At 39.2% G+C, this 25,443-nt stretch overlaps 1 protein-coding gene across 1 annotated transcript in view; it reads right to left on the bottom strand.

Annotated features, from left to right (window-relative positions):
* Window positions 1-6,557: 6,557 nt before the first annotated feature.
* The window catches only part of ggt1a (gamma-glutamyltransferase 1a), a 70,233-nt gene continuing 51,347 nt past the window's right edge, over window positions 6,558-25,443 (bottom strand). Inside the window, exons 7-14 of the mRNA XM_062051702.1 lie at window positions 23,597-23,757; window positions 23,330-23,479; window positions 19,870-20,006; window positions 18,298-18,485; window positions 13,481-13,608; window positions 9,821-9,933; window positions 9,617-9,730; window positions 6,558-7,431 (exon numbers count right to left, since the gene is read on the bottom strand). Of these exons, the coding sequence (XP_061907686.1) occupies window positions 7,285-7,431; window positions 9,617-9,730; window positions 9,821-9,933; window positions 13,481-13,608; window positions 18,298-18,485; window positions 19,870-20,006; window positions 23,330-23,479; window positions 23,597-23,757 (1,138 nt within the window). The 3' untranslated portion in view covers window positions 6,558-7,284. The remainder of the gene's footprint in view (window positions 7,432-9,616; window positions 9,731-9,820; window positions 9,934-13,480; window positions 13,609-18,297; window positions 18,486-19,869; window positions 20,007-23,329; window positions 23,480-23,596; window positions 23,758-25,443) is intronic.

Raw genomic sequence — 25,443 nt, 5'->3', positions numbered from 1 at the left:
GAAGGCTTAATGTATTAATACGTATAAAATGTAATAATTTCCCTAAAAACAAATTCATCCAATGAAATCTTGTGCTGCAATCTATATTTTTGCTGTATAAGTGCATGTATGATATAAAAAAAAATTGTTCTCATACCATACTATCCATACCTACTTTAATACAGCTCTATATTCTGGTATTTAAGCTCTAACAAATACTGTCTTTTCCGGACTATAAGGCGCACTTAAAATCATTTCTTTCCCTCAAAACTAGACAGTGCACCTTTATAACCCGGTGCACCTAATGTACGGAATCATTCTGGTTTTGCTTACCCACCTTGAAGCTATTTTATTTGGTACATGGTGTAATGATAAGTGTGACCAGTAGATGGCGGTCAAACATAAGAGTTTGATTGATTGATTTAAACTTGTATTAGTAGATTGCACAGTACAGTACATATTCCGTACAATTGACCACTAAATGGTGATAAGTTTTTCAACTTTTTTAAGTCGGGGTCCACTTAAATTGATTCATGAGATTCAGAGGTACTCACTTACTGGAGTTTTAGAGGTACACCTGAACACAACGTAAGAACACAACTTGTTTACTGTGAAGTAATTGATGCTCATCAACTTATTTACTGTGAAGTAATTGATGCTCATCAGTCGGCTGTACTGTAAGACTTTATTGACAAGCGTAGTCACAAACATGGCGTGAGAACATTGCATGTTTTAGAAAAAATATATTTGCAAACATTTTCACAAGCAACTATACATGAACTTCCACCCTGCTATAAAAAAAAGTTACAAAGAAATGCAAAATTATAAATGGATGTTTCTAGATTTAAAAAGTATTAAGGCTGACAAACTGTTTTTAAAGGGGAAAACAACCTGAGCAAATACGTCTGGTTTTAGAACCGTGTCTTATATGACGTGAAAACAAACATTGTTTTGAGTAGAGATCACTTCTCCTGTACATTGACACTGTGCAGACACTCACATCTAAACTACATGAGCTGGGAATGCTCCAATGCTGAAGTTGAACTGAAATCCTGGAATTTTTTTGTAGAATTGTTGAAGTAGAGCACAACATTTCCTAAACAGGCTGAATATTCTGAAATTGGAACAGTTTCAATCAGATGAAAATTGTGGAACTTTGAAGAATGTCCCATTGATTTCAATGGGAATTTCCCCCAAAATTGGGAATTTCGAGAAAATCTGGAATTATTGTGGAGCTGGTAAAAAAACTTGAATGGTCTGAATGAGTTGAAATGGTTGGTGTTGAAATGTTTCAAATCGGTGGAGAAATGTTGAAGTAGTAACATGTTGATTTGAGAAATGGTATTACGGAATTTCGCCAAAACCGGGAATTTTTCCAGTTCAAAAACAACTTTGTTTTTAGTCCTGATTAAGAAGAATGTTTTGACGGTGGAACGGTTGAAGTGGGTTGAAAAATTGTGTGAGGAGTAGTCGCCAGGAAAAAGAGTGGAAATAGGGCTTTGGAAAACCAGGAATTCTGGAAAATCCTGGAATTTTTTAGAACTTGGAAAAAGGGTAGTGAATATTTCCAGAATGGTGGAATGTGTTGAAGGGTTTGAATTGGTTGAAAAATGTGGAAATGGTGGAAGTTTGAAAAATGGCCAATTCATTTTGAATGGGAAAAATGTCCCAGAAAACCTGGAAATGTGGGAAATTTTGGAATTTGTCAAGGGAAAGCCCGCGATTCCAGAATAGGCTGAACAGTTTAAAGTTGGAACGATTTGAATGTTGAAGAGCTGATGCTGAACTGAAATGCTAATGGAATGTAGGGTGAATGTAAAAATGGTTTAAATGTTAAAATCGTTTAAACGCTGAAATGGTTTGAATGTTGAAGAGTTTGAATTTCCAGGAAAACCGGAATTTGGTTTGGAACTTGGGAAAGTGTTAGTTTGAATGTCCAGGATGAGTGGACTGTGTTGAAGGTGGAATGCTTTGAATAGGTTGATAAATGTGGAAATTGTGCAATTTGGAAAAATGTCCCATTCATTTCAATGGGAATTTCCTGGAATTTGGGGAATTTTGGGAAAAGCGTGAGTTTTGGAAAATGATTAGGAGCATGAATGTCCTAAATGAGCTCAATTGGTTGGTGTTAAAATTGTTTAAATCGGGCAAGAAATGTTGAAGTAGTAAATGGTATTAGGGAATTTCAGGAAAATCGGGAATTTTGTTGTACTTGAAAAAAGGGTAGTTTGAATTTCCAGAATGGTGGAATGTGTTGAAGGTGGAATGGTTTGATTTGTTTGAAGAATGTGGGAATTGTAGAAGTTTGAAAAATGGCCAATTCATTTTGAATGGGGAAAATGCAAAAAAAATAAATGATGGGAAATCTGGGAATTTTTTTTAGAATTGAAGTAGAAAATTGAAACATGTGGAAGGTAAAGTGCGTCAAAATCTGGAGAAGAATAAGAATAATAATAATAAACAGGTGAATTTTGGTGTAGAAAAATGCTTTGGAGCATTCACACAATGAATCAAAAAGTGTATTTTACTTCTATTTCATGTATCAACTTCAAAAGTCTTCAAAATGTTTTCAAGTCAGTCAAGGAAAAAGCGGATTATGATGTATGATGTTTACATCATGTTGATATTCACCATCATGTTGATATTCACCATTATGTTGATATTCACCATCATGTTGATATTCACCATCATGTTGATATTCACCATCATGTTGATATTCACCATCATGTTGATATTCACCATTATGTTGATATTCACCATTATGTTGATATTCACCATCATGTTGATATTCACCATCATGTTGATATTCACCATCATGTTGATATTCACCATCATGTTGATATTCACCATTATGTTGATATTCACCATGATGTTGATATTCACCATCATGATGATATTCACCATCATGATGATATTCACCATCATGTTGATATTCACCATCATGTTGATATTCACCATCATGTTGATATTCACCATGATGTTGATATTCACCATCATGTTGATATTCACCATCATGTTGATATTCACCATCATGTTGATATTCACCATGATGTTGATATTCACCATGATGTTGATATTCACCATGATGTTGATATTCACCATGATGTTGATATTCACCATGATGTTGATATTCACCATCATGTTGATATTCACCATGATGGTGATATTCACCATGTTGATATTCACCGTCATGTTGATATTCACCATCAGGTTGATATTCACCATCATGTTGATATTCACCATGATGTTGATATTCACCATCATGTTGATATTCACCATCATGTTGATATTCACCATGATGTATGACATTCTTATCATGTTGATATGCACCATCATGTTGATATTCACCATGATGTTGATATTCACCATGATGTTGATATTCACCATGATGTTGATATTCACCAACATGTTGATATTCACCATGATGTTGATATTCACCATCATGTTGATATTCACCTTGATGTTGATAGTCACCATCATGTTGATATTCACCTTGATGTTGATAGTCACCATCATGTTGATAGTCACTATCATGTTGATATTCACCATCATGTTGATATTGACCATATCATAGCGGTATAGCTCGGTTGGTAGAGCGGCCGTGCCAGCAACTTGAGGGTTCCAGGTTCGATCCCCGTTTCCGCCATCCTAGTGACTGCCGTTGTGTCCTTGGGCAAGACACTTTACCCACCTGCTCCCAGTGCCACCCACACTGCTTTAAATGTAACTTAGATATTGGGTTTTCACTATGTAAAGCGCTTTGAGTCACTAGAGAAAAAGCGCTATATAAATATAATTCACTTCACTTCACTTCACTTCACCATGATGTTGATATTCACCATGATGTTGATATTCACCAACATGTTGATATTCACAATCATGTTGATATTCACAATCATGTTGATATTCACCGTCATGTTGATATTCACCATGATGTTTATATTCACCATCATGTTGATATTCACCATGATGTTGATATTCACCATCATGTTGATATTCACAATGATGTTGATATTCACCATGATGTTGATATTCACCATCATGTTGATATTCACCATCATGTTGATATTCACCATCATGTTGATGTTCACCAACATGTTGATATTCACCATCATGTTGATATTCACCTTGATGTTGATATTCACCTTGATGTTGATATTCACCAACATGTTGATATTCACCATGATGTTGATATTCACCATGATGTTGATATTCACCAACATGTTGATATTCACCATCATGTTGATATTCACCATGATGTTGATATTCACCTTGATGTTGATATTCACCATCATGTTGATATTCACCATGATGTTGATATTCACCATGATGTTGATATTCACCATCATGTTGATATTCACCATGATGTTGATATTCACCATCATGTTGATATTCACCATCATGTTGATATTCACCATGATGTTGATATTCACCATGATGTTGATATTCACCATGATGTTGATATTCATCAACATGTTGATATTCATCAACATGTTGATATTCATCAACATGTTGATATTCACCAACATGTTGATATTCACCAACATGTTGATATTCACCAACATGTTTATATTCACCATCATGTTGATATTCACCATCATGTTGATATTCACCATGATGATGATATTTACCAACATGTTGATATTTACCATCATGTTGATATTCACCATCATGTTGATATTCACCATCATGTTGATATTCACCATCATGTTGATATTCACCAACATGTTGATATTCACCATGATGTTGATATTCACCATGATGTTGATATTCACCATGATGTTGATATTCACCAACATGTTGATATTCACCATCATGTTGATATTCACCATCATGTTGATATTCACCATCATGTTGATATTCACCAACATGTTGATATTCACCATGATGTTGATATTCACCATGATGTTGATATTCACCATCATGTTGATATTCACCATCATGTTGATATTCACCATGTTGATATTCACCATCATGTTGATATTCACCATCATGTTGATATTCACATCATGTTGATATTCACCATGATGTTGATATTCACCATGATGTTGATATTCATCAACATGTTGATATTCATCAACATGTTGATATTCATCAACATGTTGATATTCATCAACATGTTGATATTCACCAACATGTTGATATTCACCAACATGTTGATATTCACCAACATGTTTATATTCACCATCATGTTGATATTCACCATCATGTTGATATTCACCATGATGATGATATTTACCAACATGTTGATATTTACCATCATGTTGATATTCACCATCATGTTGATATTCACCATCATGTTGATATTCACCATCATGCTGATATTCACCAACATGTTGATATTCACCATGATGTTGATATTCACCATGATGTTGATATTCACCAACATGTTGATATTCACCATCATGTTGATATTCACCATCATGTTGATATTCACCAACATGTTGATATTCACCATGATGTTGATATTCACCATGATGTTGATATTCACCATGATGTTGATATTCACCATCATGTTGATATTCACCATCATGTTGATATTCACCATCATGTTGATATTCACCATCATGTTGATATTCACCATCATGTTGATATTCACCATCATGTTGTCATCACCAAGGCTGCCACTTTCATGGCAACATTAAATGAAACGTGACCCAGCCTTCCTCTTGGTGAAGAAAAACTTGTCATCAAAGCCTGAACGGCCTTTTGGTTGCAGAAGGACAAGCGGTAGAAAATGGATGGAAGGAAGGAGAACGGGGCCATCTAGTGACAAAATGACGCAGTTCAAAAGGCCTAAACAAGCCTGACATTTCCCTCCGGATGACCAAGGACGTTTTATTATTATTATTATTATATTATTCATGCTTGATGAGGAACTTTTGAAATAGTGAACAATAATTTGTTGTTTGCCAAATGTTGCCAATAGTTTGAAATGAGAATGTTATATTGGCATTTTAAATGACACATTTATTTTTAATCTACATTTTCCTCACTTGGATTTTAGGTTTTGGTGTGTTTTTTTTAGATCCTACTACATTAAATTTAAAAATAATAACTATACAGTCGCACATGAAAGGTTGTCCTGGGAGGGAAAACAAACCAAAAGGACACCAACCGAGGCAAGATAAACAGTTTGTAAGGTGAGCTCTAAAAGTTGAATATTGTCCGGTACTTTTGTCATATTTGAATTGAATATTGAAAACAAATTGTTAGAATAACTGTAAGTTATTACAAAAAACTTTGTGTTGAAATGAGTTCTTGGCAAAAAGACAAAAGGCTGTCTTTAAAACCAACCAAGAAGAAGGCTGGTAAAACTCACTGGGACTTCAAAGCGTAGAGAACCAAGGATCTGCCCAATTTCCAGGCGAACTCTTTTTGAAGTATTTTACGAACTCTTTTTGAACTATTTTACGAAACTCTTTTAGAACTATTTTACGACCTCTTCTTTTGAACTGTTCGGTAACCAAAGGCAACGCTGTTTACGACCCACTTCCCTTTGGAAGCAGCTGTGGTCATGTGGGGGGAGAAAGTCAAATAAAGAAGGAGTGCAATCTTGCGTGCTGAGACACTGTAAGAGGTTGCAGGTCGACGGCGACTCTCCTCAATATATTGAGTCCAAATTGAATTCTGTCTGTTTAATTGTTTGCCTCTTGTGTTGTTTAATAGATGTCATCAGTGTTTGAAGCTGACACAAATATCCATCGATAGTCCAAAGCATCACAACCGCTTCAGCATAGAGTGATATCACCTTCATCACGTACTTCAAATACATAAGTCAACTAGGAACACACTTGGAGAGCGCTTACCTCCCAGTAGTAAAACGACTTCAATTCAGACAGCGATCCGGATCAGCCCCAAAATGTAATCGCTTCTTCCTTCCCCATTTCTGACATGTCCTGGAAGTTTCATTAAAATGTTCCCATCACTTTTTGAGCCATCTTTAGCGGAATGAAGCCTCTTGGCAGTCATCCACTTTCTTTGTCTCTGTGGGTGGAGGCGGGGCCACTAACATACGCTCAGACAGAATTTGATGTAAACATACGGTAACGCAGTAGAAATGATCCGGATCAGCCCCGATATGTAATGACTTGTTCCCTATCCCGTTTCGGACATTTCCTGGAAGTTAGTAATGAGCTACTTTGCCAACTAACTCACAGACAGAAAGACAAACGATTACAAAGCCTGGTGGAGGTAATAACTCTAAGAGCAGCCATGTTTGGTATTTAGAGTTACCCAAGCGAGGTAATAAAAGGGAGTCATTCTGTGGCATTTGTACGTCTGAGTGGGAGTTTGAAAGCAGGTTTAGTATCCAGCCGGATATCCTCCTTTCCTGGGGTCGGACTCGGCATAGAGACGCTCTCCTTGCTGCATCACCACCTGGACCACAGAATCTGGACTCTTCAGCAGCTGGGTTACGTGGTTCTTCTGCATCAGGCCTTCAACAACACTCTGGAATTAAAAACACATCAAGGGTGTGATCTTTAGAGGTCGGTGTGGATTAAAACAACAGCAAACTTCATGCATTGTGTGTCATTTGGTGGAGGAGGAATTATGGTGTGGGGTTGTTTTTCAGGGGTTGGGCTTGGCCAATTAGTTCCAGTGAAAGGAACTTTGAATGCTCCAGGATACCAAAACATTTTGGACAATTCCATGCTCCCAACCTGGTGGGAACAGTTTGGAGCGGGCCCCACCAGTGCACAAAGCAAGGTCCATAAAGACATGGATGACAGAGTCCGTTGTGGATGAACTTGACTGGCCTGCACAGAGTCCTGACCTGAACCCCATAGAACACCTTTGGGATTAATTAGAACGGAGACTGAGAGCCAGGCCTTCTCCACCAACATCAGTGTGTCACCTCACCAATGCGCTTTTGGAAGAATGGTGGGAAATTCATATAAACACACTCGGCAACCTTGTGGACAGCCTTCCCAGAAGAGTTGAAGCTGTAATAGCTGCAAACGGTCATATTGACCCCTATGGGTTAGGAATGGGATGGCACTTCAAGGTCATATGTGAGTCGAGGCAGGTGGCCAAATACTTTTGGCAATATAGTGTATGAGAAGTGTGAGTTTTCATCCAGGATGTCTCTGTACATTGCTGCATTCATCTTTCCGTCTATCCTGACCTGTCTCCCAGTTAGTTTTCATCCACAATGTCTCCGTACATTGCTGCATTCATCTTTCCCTCTATCCTGACTTGTCTCCCAGTTAGTTTTCATCCAGGATGTCTCTGTACATTGCTGCATTCATCTTTCCCTCTATCCTAACTTGTCTCCCAGTTAGTTTTCATCCAGGATGTCTCTGTACATTGCTGCATTCATCTTTCCTTCTATCCTGACTTGTCTCCCAGTTAGTTTTCATCCAGGATGTCTCCGTACATTGCTGCATTCATCTTTCCCTCTATCCTGCCTTGTCTCCCAGTTAGTTTTCATCCAGGATGTCTCCGTACATTGCTGCATTCATCTTTCCCTCTATCCTGACTTGTCTCCCAGTTAGTTTTCATCCAGCATGTCTCCGTACATTGCTGCATTCATCTTTCCCTCTATCCTGACTTGTCTCCCAGTTAGTTTTTATCCAGCATGTCTCCGTACATTGCTGCATTCATCTTTCCCTCTATCCTGACTTGTCTCCCAGTTAGTTTTCATCCAGCATGTCTCCGTACATTGCTGCATTCATAATTCCCTCTATCCTGACTTGTCTCCCAGTTAGTTCTCATCCATGATGACTCTGCACATTGCTGCATTCATCTTTCCCTCTATCCTGACTTGTCTCGCAGTTAGTTTTCATCCAGGATGTCTCCGTACATTGCTGCATTCATCTTTCCCTCTATCCCGACTTGTCTCCCAGTTAGTTTTCATCCAGGATGTCTCTGTACATTGCTGCATTCATCTTTCCCTCTATCCTGACTTGTCTCGCAGTTAGTTTTCATCCAGGATGTCTCTGTACATTGCTGCATTCATCTTTCCCTCTCTCCTGACTTGTCTTCCAGTTAGTTGTCATCCATGATGTCTCCGTACATTGCTGCATTCATCTTTCCCTCTATCCCGACTTGTCTCCCAGTTAGTTTTCATCCAGGATGTCTCTGTACATTGCTGCATTCATCTTTCCCTCTATCCTGACTTGTCTCCCGGTTAGTTTTCATCCAGGATGTCTCCGTACTTTGCTGCATTCGTCTTAGTCTAGTCAGGGAGGTGACCAAGAACCCAATGGTCACTCTGTCAGAGCTACAGCATTCCTCCGTGGAGAGAGGAGAACCTTCCAGAAGGACAACTTTCTCTGCAGCAATCCACCAATCAGGCTTGTTTAGTATAGTAGCCAGACGGAAGCCATTTCTTAATAAAAAGTTTGCCAAAATGCACCTTAAAGACTCTTAGACCATGAGAAATTCTTATTTTGGGCTCTTGATTTCGTGGCACCATATACTGGATTTTGTCCCGCCCAGTTGATCCTACGATGGCTGAGACAGTCACCAAAAATCGGGGCAAAATGTAGCTAAAGACTTCCATCCGTAACCGAGTGTTGTGACTGAGATAACACTGTTGTAAATGTAACACTGATCGTGTTCTTTCAATAACAACATTGTAATAAATCAATAATAACTGCTGTACCATTTTGCAGTGCGCGTCGCCACCTACCTTCTCAAAGCCCTGCTCCACCACCGTCAGATTTGGATTGAGCTGATTGTGGACTCGCGGCTCAGTAACTGCTTTCTTCAGGTCATAGTTGAAGAACAGGGAGTTGAGGATGACCTAACACAAGAACAATGAACATGTAACTGTCAGACGTGAATGACAGTGCAGCGTGCATGCAGATGAGGGGAAGTCTTGAACCGGTCTAACCAAAGCAGTGGCGGTGGTGATTTTGGTGCCTCCTGATGCTCCTACGACCATTTTAACCCTTTTGTCTTTGTCAAAGACGATGGTCGGCGTCATGGAAGACAAAGGCCTCTTGCCTGAAACAGAAAAACACATTACCCCAAACACAAATACTTTATTTTGAGCTTAATTTCCTGACAAATGCAGAAACAATGTGACGTTTATACTCATTCAGTCTTTTCTAACAACACATCAGGCACAAAATGGACACATCAATTTTTGGGAGTAATAATTGATAGTAAACTATCATGGAAAGCTCATGTCAGACACATTCAAACAAAAATCTCCAAAAGCCTCTCAATTATAAACAAAGCAAAACTATACCAGTGTTTCCCACACATTCATTTATTTGTGGCGGCCCGCCACGAAAGAATTACGTCCGCCACAAATAGATTTTTTTTTTTGTTTGTTTTTTGTCCTGTCCAGCTTCTCAGGCAAATCATATAGTTGATGTAGATGTAGATGATCATATAGTTGATGTAGATGCCCATATAGGCTGTTCAGATTTACTTTACAAAAGAGAAGTGTAGGATACTTCTCTTGTTGCCTTATTTGTATTTGACCACTACTGGTTTCTGTTTATTTGTTACTGACTGTGGCAGGACACCTGTTTCACTTTATGTTGCTGGTAAATAATATGCTTGTAGTAGTAGGCTAAAGTTAAATTATTTAGTATGCACTAATTAAAGGGGCAGAGCTTTAAGAGACATTTTAGCTTTTATATTTTATAAGATATATTTTTTGTAAGAACCACAATTAATAAATATTTCAGTGAATAACTTATTGTTCAAATCTGTATATAAATATGTACATAAAGTGTTGTAATTATATTGTAAAATGGATGAATGTTTAAAACAAAACTGTTATTATTAATTAGTAAGTATACATTTTTTGAGCCTTTTTAGAGAAAATCATATCATTGTAGTAAATTATGCAAATTACTCATTGATGTCATGGTGACCACGCCCATAGCCACACCCCCACCGCCACAGGTATCTTGGCAGTTTATGGGAAACACTGTATACCTCAATGAAAATGCACTCCGTACTCTATACTGCACCTTGGTACTGCCATACCTTACATACTGTGTTGAAGTATGGGGGAATACTTACCACTACACAATTCATCCTCTGATCATATTACAGAAAAGATGATTCACAACGTTGGTTATTTAGAACATACTCATAACCTGTTTATGCAATCAAAGTTGCTCAAGTTTGATGACCTTGTTAAATATAATACATTAATAATCTTATATAAAGCATTTAACAAATGATTTCCGCCCAATCTGCAACGTTTTTTTATAAGACGAGAGCAGGCTCATAACTTGAGAGGCTTTGGATATTTCTTATTGCCGAGAACTCAAACCACTCCTAAATATTTTTGTGTGTCTGTATGCGGAGTAAAACTATGTTTGTGTGTGTCTGTATGCGGAGTAAAACTATGTTTTTGTGTGTCTGTATGCGGAGTAAAACTATGTTTGTGTGTGTCTGTATGCGGAGTAAAACTATGTTTTTGTGTGTCTGTATGCGGAGTAAAACTGTTTGTGTGTGTCTGTATGCGGAGTAAAACTATGTTTGTGTGTCTGTATGCGGAGTAAAACTGTTTTTGTGTGTCTGTATGCGGAGTAAAACTATGTTTGTGTGTGTCTGTATGCGGAGTAAAACTATGTTTGTGTGTGTCTGTATGCGCAGTAAAACTATGTTGTTGTGTGTCTGTATGCGGAGTAAAACTATGTTTGTGTGTGTCTGTATGCGGAGTAAAACTATGTTTGTGTGTGTCTGTATGCGGAGTAAAACTATGTTTGTGTGTGTCTGTATGCGGAGTAAAACTATGTTTGTGTGTGTCTGTATGCGGAGTAAAACTATGTTTGTGTGTGTCTGTATGCGGAGTAAAACTATGTTTTTGTGTGTCTGTATGCGGAGTAAAACTATGTTTGTGTGTGTCTGTATGCGGAGTAAAACTATGTTTGTGTGTGTCTGTATGCGGAGTAAAACTATGTTTGTGTGTGTCTGTATGCGGAGTAAAACTATGTTTGTGTGTGTCTGTATGCGGAGTAAAACTATGTTTGTGTGTGTCTGTATGCGGAGTAAAACTATGTTTTTGTGTGTCTGTATGCGGAGTAAAACTATGTTTGTGTGTGTCTGTATGCGGAGTAAAACTATGTTTGTGTGTGTCTGTATGCGGAGTAAAACTATGTTTGTGTGTGTCTGTATGCGGAGTAAAACTATGTTTGTGTGTGTCTGTATGCGGAGTAAAACTATGTTTGTGTGTGTCTGTATGCGGAGTAAAACTATGTTTTTGTGTGTCTGTATGCGGAGTAAAACTATGTTTGTGTGTGTCTGTATGCGGAGTAAAACTATGTTTGTGTGTGTCTGTATGCGGAGTAAAACTATGTTTGTGTGTGTCTGTATGCGGAGTAAAACTATGTTTGTGTGTGTCTGTATGCGGAGTAAAACTATGTTTGTGTGTGTCTGTATGCGGAGTAAAACTATGTTTTTGTGTGTCTGTATGCGGAGTAAAACTATGTTTGTGTGTGTCTGTATGCGGAGTAAAACTATGTTTGTGTGTGTCTGTATGCGGAGTAAAACTATGTTTGTGTGTGTCTGTATGCGGAGTAAAACTATGTTTGTGTGTGTCTGTATGCGGAGTAAAACTATGTTTGTGTGTGTCTGTATGCGGAGTAAAACTATGTTTTTGTGTGTCTGTATGCGGAGTAAAACTATGTTTGTGTGTGTCTGTATGCGGAGTAAAACTATGTTTGTGTGTGTCTGTATGCGGAGTAAAACTATGTTTGTGTGTGTCTGTATGCGGAGTAAAACTATGTTTGTGTGTGTCTGTATGCGGAGTAAAACTATGTTTGTGTGTGTCTGTATGCGGAGTAAAACTATGTTTGTGTGTGTCTGTATGCGGAGTAAAACTATGTTTGTGTGTGTCTGTATGCGGAGTAAAACTATGTTTGTGTGTGTCTGTATGCGGAGTAAAACTATGGAACAAACTGGACTTACAACACAAGCAAAGACAAACTATTAATGGATTTAAACTATTATTCAAACATGGGGTCTGGTTCAAATATAGAGATGAGGGTCTTTAATGCTGCTGTACTCTGTCTCAAAGTGTTAACATGTGCTCAATGTTTCCTTACCATTATTGCTATGTTGTCTATTACCATTGTTGCTATGTTGTCTATTACCTTTATTGCTATGTTGTCTATTACCATTATTGCTATGTTGTCTATTACCTTTATTGCTATGTTGTCTATTACCATTATTGCTATGTTGTCTATTACCATTGTTGGTATATTCATTCTTCCTACATTGTTGATACAAATGATTGTTACAGTGTAATAATGATTGTTACCTGTGGTAATGCCACTATGATACAACATGTGTATTGTAATCCTTGATAAAGTAAGAGTGAAAGTCATGTGAATAATCACTGAATGGAGAACTGGGGGTGGGATTAAATCAATGATCTTCTTCCCTTTCAGGCAAACTGGACAATCATGCATTACATACTGTACATTACCTTTTGCACTATATTCATTTATATTATTACGTGTTGTCAACTTTTTACTATTTTTATGTCATTGCCTGAAATAAATAAATAAATGAAAAGCCTCACCTGGTTGGATGAAGTTGTTGGGCGAGGGAGGGATTCCAAAGCCATTGATTATGTATGGAGAGCTGAAGTCGTCCATTTCATCGTTGAAGATTATTCCAGTTGATCGAGACCTGACTTTGGATCCAAAACTGGATGCAGAGAAAAACAAAAATCATGAATAATTGATACAGTAGGAAGGGGATTTATATGTCCCATTCGTCGTGGTTTACCTGACACATGAAATGTGACACATTTAGGCCATGCAGGAGCCACTTTAGCCACCAGACGGCAGTAGAGTGTTGAATATCTTAAAACCTCTTAAGGCCCAAACTGTTTGTTTACATGCTTTTTTTATTTGTCTTTGCTATTTGGGCTAATTGGACCCTAATTAGAATAAAAACTAAGAATCATCTTTTGTTTTGATGTACTTAGTCCATAAGTACACAAACGTGTATTTATTAATGGTAGTAGATGTGTTGTGAGCGGCCAGATGGGAAACTTACTAGAGATTAATGGTAGTAGATGTGTTGTGAGCGGCCAGATGGGAAACTTACTAGAGATTAATGGTAGTAGATGTGTTGTGAGCGGCCAGATGGGAAACTTACTAGAGATTAATGGTAGTAGATGTGTTGTGAGCGGCCAGATGGGAAACTTACTAGAGATTAATGGTAGTAGATGTGTTGTGAGCGGCCAGATGGGAAATTTACTAGAGATTAATGGTAGTAGATGTGTTGTGAGCGGCCAGATGGGAAACTTACTAGAGATTAATGGTAGTAGATGTGTTGTGAGTGGCCAGATGGGAAACTTACTAGAGATTAATGGTAGTAGATGTGTTGTGAGCGGCCAGATGGGAAACTTACTAGAGATTAATGGTAGTAGATGTGTTGTGAGTGGCCAGATGGGAAACTTACTAGAGATTAATGGTAGTAGATGTGTTGTGAGCGGCCAGATGGGAAACTTACTAGAGATTAATGGTAGTAGATGTGTTGTGAGCGGCCAGATGGGAAACTTACTAGAGATTAATGGTAGTAGATGTGTTGTGAGCGGCCAGATGGGAAACTTACTAGAGATTAATGGTAGTAGATGTGTTGTGAGCGGCCAGATGGGAAACTTACTAGAGATTAATGGTAGTAGATGTGTTGTGAGCGGCCAGATGGGAAATTTACTAGAGATTAATGGTAGTAGATGTGTTGTGAGCGGCCAGATGGGAAACTTACTAGAGATTAATGGTAGTAGATGTGTTGTGAGTGGCCAGATGGGAAACTTACTAGAGATTAATGGTAGTAGATGTGTTGTGAGCGGCCAGATGGGAAACTTACTAGAGATTAATGGTAGTAGATGTGTTGTGAGTGGCCAGATGGGAAACTTACTAGAGATTAATGGTAGTAGATGTGTTGTGAGCGGCCAGATGGGAAACTTACTAGAGATTAATGGTAGTAGATGTGTTGTGAGCGGCCAGATGGGAAACTTACTAGAGATTAATGGTAGTAGATGTGTTGTGAGCGGCCAGATGGGAAACTTACTAGAGATTAATGGTAGTAGATGTGTTGTGAGTGGCCAGATGGGAAACTTACTAGAGATTAATGGTAGTAGATGTGTTGTGAGCGGCCAGATGGGAAACTTACTAGAGATTAATGGTAGTAGATGTGTTGTGAGCGGCCAGATGGGAAACTTACTAGAGATTAATGGTAGTAGATGTGTTGTGAGTGGCCAGATGGGAAACTTACTAGAGATGAATGGTAGTAGATGTGTTGTGAGCGGCCAGATGGGAAACTTACTAGAGATTAATGGTAGTAGATGTGTTGTGAGCGGCCAGATGGGAAACTTACTAGAGATTAATGGTAGTAGATGTGTTGTGAGCGGCCAGATGGGAAACTTACTAGAGATTAATGGTAGTAGATGTGTTGTGAGTGGCCAGATGGGAAACTTACTAGAGATTAATGGTAGTAGATGTGTTGTGAGCGGCCAGATGGGAAACTTACTAGAGATTAATGGTAGTAGATGTGTTGTGAGCGGCCAGATGGGAAACTTACTAGAGATTAATGGTAGTAGATGTGTTGTGAGCGGCCAGATGGGAAACTTACTAGAGATGAATGGTAGTAGATGTGTTGTGAGTGGCCAGATGGGAAACTTACTAGAGATGAATGGTAGTAGATGTGTTGTGAGCGGCCAGATGGGAAACTTACTAGAGATTAATGGTAGTAGATGTGTTGTGAGCGGCCAGATGGGAAACTTACTAGAGATTAATGGTAGTAGATGTGTTGTGAGCGGCCAGATGGGAAACTTACTAGAGATTAATGGTAGTAGATGTGTTGTGAGTGGCCAGATGGGAAACTTACTAGAGATTAATGGTAGTAGATGTGTTGTGAGCGGCCAGATGGGAAACTTACTAGAGATTAATGGTAGTAGATGTGTTGTGAGTGGCCAGATGGGAAACTTACTAGAGATTAATGGTAGTAGATGTGTTGTGAGTGGCCAGATGGGAAACTTACTAGAGATTAATGGTAGTAGATGTGTTGTGAGTGGCCAGATGGGAAACTTACTAGAGATTAATGGTAGTAGATGTGTTGTGAGCGGCCAGATGGGAAACTTACTAGAGATTAATGGTAGTAGATGTGTTGTGAGTGGCCAGATGGGAAACTTACTAGAGATTAATGGTAGTAGATGTGTTGTGAGCGGCCAGATGGGAAACTTACTAGAGATTAATGGTAGTAGATGTGTTGTGAGTGGCCAGATGGGAAACTTACTAGAGATTAATGGTAGTAGATGTGTTGTGAGCGGCCAGATGGGAAACTTACTAGAGATTAATGGTAGTAGATGTGTTGTGAGCGGCCAGATGGGAAACTTACTAGAGATTAATGGTAGTAGATGTGTTGTGAGCGGCCAGATGGGAAACTTACTAGAGATTAATGGTAGTAGATGTGTTGTGAGCGGCCAGATGGGAAACTTACTAGAGATTAATGGTAGTAGATGTGTTGTGAGTGGCCAGATGGGAAACTTACTAGAGATTAATGGTAGTAGATGTGTTGTGAGCGGCCAGATGGGAAACTTACTAGAGATTAATGGTAGTAGATGTGTTGTGAGCGGCCAGATGGGAAACTTACTAGAGATTAATGGTAGTAGATGTGTTGTGAGCGGCCAGATGGGAAACTTACTAGAGATTAATGGTAGTAGATGTGTTGTGAGTGGCCAGATGGGAAACTTACTAGAGATTAATGGTAGTAGATGTGTTGTGAGCGGCCAGATGGGAAACTTACTAGAGATTAATGGTAGTAGATGTGTTGTGAGCGGCCAGATGGGAAACTTACTAGAGATTAATGGTAGTAGATGTGTTGTGAGCGGCCAGATGGGAAACTTACTAGAGATGAATGGTAGTAGATGTGTTGTGAGTGGCCAGATGGGAAACTTACTAGAGATTAATGGTAGTAGATGTGTTGTGAGTGGCCAGATGGGAAACTTACTAGAGATTAATGGTAGTAGATGTGTTGTGAGCGGCCAGATGGGAAACTTACTAGAGATTAATGGTAGTAGATGTGTTGTGAGCGGCCAGATGGGAAACTTACTAGAGATTAATGGTAGTAGATGTGTTGTGAGCGGCCAGATGGGAAACTTACTAGAGATTAATGGTAGTAGATGTGTTGTGAGCGGCCAGATGGGAAACTTACTAGAGATTAATGGTAGTAGATGTGTTGTGAGTGGCCAGATGGGAAACTTACTAGAGATTAATGGTAGTAGATGTGTTGTGAGCGGCCAGATGGGAAACTTACTAGAGATTAATGGTAGTAGATGTGTTGTGAGCGGCCAGATGGGAAACTTACTAGAGATTAATGGTAGTAGATGTGTTGTGAGTGGCCAGATGGGAAACTTACTAGAGATCAATGGTAGTAGATGTGTTGTGAGTGGCCAGATGGGAAACTTACTAGAGATGAATGGTAGTAGATGTGTTGTGAGCGGCCAGATGGGAAACTTACTAGAGATTAATGGTAGTAGATGTGTTGTGAGCGGCCAGATGGGAAACTTACTAGAGATTAATGGTAGTAGATGTGTTGTGAGCGGCCAGATGGGAAACTTACTAGATATTAATGGTAGTAGATGTGTTGTGAGTGGCCAGATGGGAAACTTACTAGAGATTAATGGTAGTAGATGTGTTGTGAGCGGCCAGATGGGAAACTTACTAGAGATTAATGGTAGTAGATGTGTTGTGAGTGGCCAGATGGGAAACTTACTAGAGATTAATGGTAGTAGATGCGTTGTGAGTGGCCAGATGGGAAACTTACTAGAGATTAATGGTAGTAGATGTGTTGTGAGTGGCCAGATGGGAAACTTACTAGAGATTAATGGTAGTAGATGTGTTGTGAGTGGCCAGATGGGAAACTTACTAGAGATTAATGGTAGTAGATGTGTTGTGAGTGGCCAGATGGGAAACTTACTAGAGATTAATGGTAGTAGATGTGTTGTGAGCGGCCAGATGGGAAACTTACTAGAGATTAATGGTAGTAGATGTGTTGTGAGTGGCCAGATGGGAAACTTACTAGAGATGAATGGTAGTAGATGTGTTGTGAGCGGCCAGATGGGAAACTTACTAGAGATTAATGGTAGTAGATGTGTTGTGAGCGGCCAGATGGGAAACTTACTAGAGATTAATGGTAGTAGATGTGTTGTGAGCGGCCAGATGGGAAACTTACTAGAGATTAATGGTAGTAGATGTGTTGTGAGTGGCCAGATGGGAAACTTACTAGAGATTAATGGTAGTAGATGTGTTGTGAGTGGCCAGATGGGAAACTTACTAGAGATTAATGGTAGTAGATGTGTTGTGAGTGGCCAGATGGGAAACTTACTAGAGATTAATGGTGCTGGTGGCTGCCACTGCACTGCCATCCTCAGCTATGACGGACAGATGAGCAGTTCCATGGCTGTCTGGGACAAAGTAATCCGGCTCGTAGTAAATGTCCGGGTGAGTGGTGTCATCGGTAATTTTCTTCCGTATGCCTTCTCCAAAGTAATCTGATGTCATGTTTTGGATGAGCTGAGAAAAGTGAAACATGTCACAGGTTAACCCTTTTTTACCATCTTGTAAAAGTCTAATTTTCTATTTCTAACATTTCTAACATTTCTCATCTAATCTTCTATTCTTCTTCTTATTATTATTATTATTCTCATATAATCTTCTATTCTTCCTATTCTTATTATTATTATTATTATTATCCTCATTTAATCTTCTATTCCTAACATATCTCAGAGAACCAGGACTGGGCCTAATCTAATAAAAGGTTTGCGTTTATTAAAACGTGCAAACTTAAAGGTGAACTGCACTTTTTGGGGAATTTTGCCTTGTGTTCACAATCATGAGTGACAAGAACACACGTCTTTTAAAAAAAAGTATTTTAAAGATGAAAAAAACGCTTGGAAGATGCGGCTAAAGTCCTCTAAAACAAGGTCAAAACCCTCCATCAACAATTTATATACACACTGTGTACATAATGTAGTAACGGACACCTTCATAACAATATGTAATATGTACAATATACACACTGCAAGTATATATATAATGTAGTAACAGACACCTTCATAACAATATGTAATATGTACAATATACGCACTGCAAGTATATATATCATGTAGTAACGGACACCTTCATAACAATATGTAATATGTACAATATACACACTGCAAGTATATATATCATGTAGTAACGGACACCTTCATAACAATATGTAATATGTACAATATACACACTGCAAGTATATATATAATGTAGTAACAGACACCTTCATAACAATATGTAATATGTACAATATACACACTGCAAGTATATATATAATGTAGTAACAGACACCTTCATAACAATATGTAATATGTACTATATACACACTGCAAGTATATATATAATGTAGCAACAGACACCTTCATAACAATATGTAATATGTACTATATACACACTGCAAGTATATATATAATGTAGTAACAGACACCTTCATAACAATATGTAATATGTACAATATACACACTGCAAGTATATATATAATGTAGTAACAGACACCTTCATAACAATATGTAATATGTACAATATTTACCTTATTTTGGTCATTTTAATCATCATTTTTACCAGTTTGAACGTTAACTATCTTGTCTTTAGAAGTTGAAAAGGATTTGTTGTATTCTCTTTTTATTGACCATTTACACAACATGACAACTTCACTGCTTTTGTAGTTTGTACATGCAAACCTAATTTAAAGCAGTTGTCATCAATTGTCCACACAGTCTTGGTAGATCACCCGCAACACACAATGTTATATTTTGCACACGCTATTTAGCACGTATTTGGATCTCTACAGATCAGGCCTGGAGAGTTCTCCCAACCTGCGATTACACACAAACATTTTCCAGCTAAGGACAACATGGAGGCTTACATCTGTAATATTAAGATAACGTGGGTCCCCGAGTTTGCTCCTCTTGGCGTAAGCGAAACGGAAAGCCTCAATGATGCGATGATATGTGAGAGTCTTCTTCTCGGCTGTGGACACACTCATGTCTGTGAAGTTGTACCCTGCAAGATATCCACAGGGAGGAACGTCAGCACAGCATCAACAATTGTTCTAATCAGTTAATGAGTCTTGGATGGATTAGATGACTTCAGACACACACACACACACACACACACAGACACACACACACACACACACACACACACACACACACACACAGGCAGCATTGGCCGGCATTACCAATTGGGAATGTGGGAACATGTTCTTCCTGCATCAGTAAAGAAGGTCACTTTGAATTCAGTCATTTTTGAGGGACTTTTCAACATAGTAGTTGTTTTTGTCCGAAACAGTTTTGAGAAAGCAGGGAAAGATCCTTTATGGAGGTCAATTTTGCGTTTATGTTACCAAAGCTCTCCAGCCCCCGACCGCTTGCTTGCCCACAGCTTACCTTCTTGCCTTGCCCCCTTTGGTCTGGCGAAAGATTCGCTCAACACTCACGGTAACACACACCAGTTAAAGGCCTACTGAAAGCCACTACTAGCGACCACGCAGTCTGATAGTTTATATATCAATGATGACATCTTAACATTGCAACACATGCCAATACGGCCGGGTTAACTTATGAAGTGACATTTTAAATTTCCCGCTAAACTTCCGGTTCGAAACGCCTCTGAGGGTTGACGTATGCGCGTGACGTCAATCATTGAAACGGAAGTATTCAGACACCATTGAAGTCAATACGAAATAGCTCTGTTTTCATCTCATTATTCCACAGTATTCTGGACATCTGTGTTGGTGAATCTGTTGCAATTTGTTCATTGCATTATGGAGAAAGAAGCTGAGCAAGCAAAGAAGAAAGTTGTCGGTGCGAAGTGTCTATTTTGCGAGGGAAGTCAGCAACAACACGTACACAGCCGGCGCTTCTTTGTTTACATTCCCGAAAGATGCAGTCAAGATGGAAGAACTCGGACAACAGAGACTCTTACCAGGAGGACTTTGATTTGGATACACAGTTGCGATAACGTGAGTACACAGCTGCGCTTCCAAACATTTGATCGCTTGCTATAACTAGCTCGAGCTAGTAGCTAGGAGCTAGGAGCTAGCATTAGGATTAATTTGTGGCATATTAAATATAAGCCTGGTTGTGTTGTGGCTAATAGAGTATATATATGTCTTGTGTTTATTTACTGTTGTAGTCATTCCCAACTGAATATCAGGTCCCACCCGCGCGCTTCCAAACATTTGATTGCTTGCCAGTACGTGCGTGTCATGTACGTAACTTTGATTAAATATATAAGCTTTATGAACCTTGGGTTAGGTGAACGGTTGTTTGGGCTGAGTGATTGTGTGTGTTGTGCAGGTGTTTGAATTGTATTGGCGGGTTATATATACGGGATCCCGTCCATATTACCCGCTCGAGCTATAACTAGCTCGAGCTAGTAGCTAGGAGCTAGCATAACAAACACCTAGGTGTTTTTATGCGGGATTAATTTGTGGCATATTAAATATAAGCCTGGTTGTGTTGTGGCTAATAGAGTATATATATGTCTTGTGTTTATTTACTGTTGTAGTCATTCCCAGCTGAATATCAGGTCACTCTCACAGCATCTTCCCTATCTGAATAGCTTCAACTCCCCACTAGTCCTTCACTTGCACTTTACTCATCCACAAATCTTTCATCCTGGCTCAAATTAATGGGGAAATTGTCGCTTTCTCGGTCCGAATCTCTCTCACTTCATGCGGCCATCATTGTAAACAATAGGGAACTTTGCGTATATGTTCAACTGACTACGTCACGCTACTTCCGGTAGGTGCAAGCCTTTTTTTTATCAGATACCAAAAGTTGCAATCTTTATCGTCGTTGTTCTATACTAAATCCTTTCAGCAAAAATATGGCAATATCGCGAAATGATCAAGTATGACACATAGAATAGATCTGCTATCCCCGTTTAAATAAAAAAATTCATTTCAGTAGGCCTTTAATTCCACACTTGGTCACACACCATACACACTCTTAGATTTCATCACACTCCATTCTCTTGTTGTTTAATTAATAATATTGTTTTGTTATTATTTATGTATATATAATATATGTCAGTGGCGTGCAGTCAGGGGAGGCGGGGCCTCACCTGCCATCATGGAAAGAAAAAAAATGTAAAAAGAAAAAAAAAAATTTTAAATTGTTATGTGTATCCAGTGATTATACTAAAGTTTTTTTCCATTTAACTTCACCAGTTTTAGATTATTTTTATTTTCACATTTGCCGTTCAAATACTGAGAAGAGACGGTGCGGTGATCAGCAGCCAGTTGAGGCACGTCACTGATTTGTGCCTCAACATGGATTGTGCACAATGACTGGGCTAACTGCTGGCCTGCTGTGCAGTGAGACTGTATTGCTATATGAATTATATCAGCTAACTAAACTATGACATAGTTGAGTTAGCTGAGGTATATAATGTACAGTGTATTTTGTCAAAAACTGTATGTGTGTAACGTATTTCTTGTGCTGAGCATTCATAAAACTGCTGCAAAAGACGTACAGGTTGAGGCTCGCAGTAATCCGGCCTCCTGGTGGTAGAGGGCGGTAGTGATCCCAGAGATCATTCCTTGGCCGCAGAAGAAGAAAAAAAAGAAAAGAAAAAAGTTTGCAAGCGATTGTTTATTTCCTCTCGCCTGGACTTTTACTAAAAACATGGAGGATTACATACGTAAAATAAAACAGTTTTCTAAACTGGACTTTCAATGGAAGCAGGAGGTAATAATTAAAGGTAGACCAACGCCGGAGCTAAAAGGTTTGCTTTTGACTTCGGGACAGAAGACCCGTTCTTTTCAAACGGCGTGGTACACACGCAAAGGCTGGCTGTGTGGATGTCCAGCAAGAAAGGTAAGACCATAATAATGTTTTTTTTTATTAAATGTGCTTTTTTGTGTGCTACAGTTGTGTAAAGAATGCTGGTATGAGCTTTTAAACACAACCCGTTAACTGCTGCCAATCACATGGTGAATAAGATACTATTTAGGGTTCATATGTTTGTAAATCTGACTGTGATGATGCAGTGCCTCACCAGACATGAACCTCACCGCACGCCACTGATATATGTAAATAAAACATAGAGCTTAACTAGGCCCCCTTGTGGTCTGTGCCGTCGACACCTCCCCCGCAAACATAACACACTTTTACCAAACTGATTTTTCAACACGCATTTTGCGCACAAATTTTTACTCTATGAAATGATCTGCATAATTTGATGTATAAAAAAAATTCTGTTCGCGAAATTCGAACGCAAAAAATTCCGTCACATAAATTCAGTTAATAAAGCCACAAATGAACCTCCATAATCCTCCCGACAGTTTGGACGCACAAGATATTTGCCAGGCTGCTCACCGTTCACTATGTTCAGAATGAGTGCCAGGACTGGGCCACTAGAGGGGGCGTCTGGGACATGCATGGTGTATTCCCCCACCTGGAGCTTCAATGGGTTTTCATTCAGCACCGGCTGGTACTCCAATAAATCCTCCAAGGTGATAATTCCACCTAGAGAGAGATGCCAGAGTAAACTCTAAGTAATAATAATCAGCTATCAACTTCCTCCGTTCGTTCTGAGCAGATACACAATATTTGTGTCACTGGTAAACGATGAAGAAACACCACCTGCTGCCTGGATGTCCTCCACCATGTTGTGTGCCACCGAGCCGTTATAGAAGACGTCAGGACCTCCGTCTGCTATCCTCTGGTACGTGTCTGCCAGCTTGGGGAATCGAACTATGTCGTTTTCCTTCAGAAGGTTTTTGTGGGAGTCACAAAACACTTCACTGGGAGACAAGAAGGCAACAAATGTTTAATATGTGGGACTAAGATAGTTTAGTATGTGGGACTAAGATAGTATAAGATAGTTTAGTATGTGGGACTAAGATAGTATAAGGTAGTTTAGTATGTGGGACTAAGATAGTATAAGATAGTTTAGTATGTGGGACTAAGATAGTATAAGATAGTTTAGTATGTGGGACTAAGATAGTATAAGATAGTTTAGTATGTGGGACTAAGATAGTATAAGGTAGTTTAGTATGTGGGACTAAGATAGTATAAGATAGTTTAGTATGTGGGACTAAGATAGTATAAGGTAGTTTAGTATGTAGGACTAAGATAGTATAAGATAGTTTAGTATGTAGGACTAAGATAGTATAAGGTAGTTTAGTATGTAGGACTAAGATAATGTGGGTAACCCTAACCCTTCTATTTTATCCATAACCCCGACCCCAACCCTAACCCTAACCCTAACCCCAACCCCAACCCTAACCCTAACCCTTGCTTCTACCTTTGTGTTACACCGATCAGAGCCTCGCCCTAACTTATTTACATAATAGCTTTCCATTTTAACCCTAACCTTAAACCCAACCCCAACCCCAACCCTAACCCTAACTTAACCCTTGCTTTCACCTTTTTTTTACACCGATCAGAACCTCGCCCTAAGTTATTTACATAATAGCTTTCTATTTTATCCCTAACCCCGACCCCAACCCCAACCCTAACCCCAACCCTAACCCCAACCCCAACCCTAACCCCAGACCTAACCCTTGCTTCTACCTTTTTGTTAGACCGATCAGAACCTCGCCCTAAGTTATTTACATAATAGCGTTCTATTTTAACCCCAACCCCAACCCTAACCCTAACCCTTGCTACTACCATTGTGTTGCACCGATCAGAGCCTCGGCCTAACTTATTTACATAATAGCTTTCTATTTTAACCCCAACCCCAACCCTAACCCTACCCTAACCCTTGCTTCCACCTTTTTGTTACACCGATCAGAACCTCGCCCTAAGTTATTTACATAATAGCTTTCTATTTTATCCCTAACACCAACCCCAACCCTACCCTAACCCTAACCCCAACCCCAACCCTAACCCCAAACCTAACCCTTGCTTCTACCTTTTTGTTACACCGATCAGAACCTCGCCCTAAATTATTGACATAATAGCGTTCTATTTTAACCCTAACCCCAACCCCAACCCTAACCCTTGCTTCTACCTTTGTGTTACACCGATCAGAGCCTCGCCCTAACTTATTTACATAATAACTTTCTATTTTAACCCTAACCCTAACCCCTACCCCAACCCTAACCCCAACCCTAACCCTAACCTAAACCTTGCTTCCACCTTTTTGTTACACCGATCAGAACCTCGCCCTAAGTTATTTACATAATAGCTTTCTATTTTATCCCTAACCCCGACCCTAACCCCAACCCCAACCCTAACCCCAAACCTAACCCTTGCTTCTACCTTTTTGTTACACCGATCAGAACCTCGCCCTAAGTTATTTACATAATAGCGTGCTATTTTAACCCTAACCCCAACCCTAACCCTTAACCCTAACCTTAAGCCCAACCCTAACCCTAACCCTTGCTTCTACCTTTGTGTTACACCGATCAGAGCCTCGCCCTAACTTATTTACATAATAGCTTTCTATTTTAACCCTAACCCCAACCCTAACCCCAACCCCA

This window comes from Entelurus aequoreus, linkage group LG06 (genome assembly GCF_033978785.1).
Source record: "Entelurus aequoreus isolate RoL-2023_Sb linkage group LG06, RoL_Eaeq_v1.1, whole genome shotgun sequence".
Lineage (NCBI taxonomy): Eukaryota > Metazoa > Chordata > Actinopteri > Syngnathiformes > Syngnathidae > Entelurus > Entelurus aequoreus.
The sequence above is the reverse complement of the archived record's forward strand: the minus strand, read 5'-3'. Positions and strand labels throughout refer to the sequence as shown.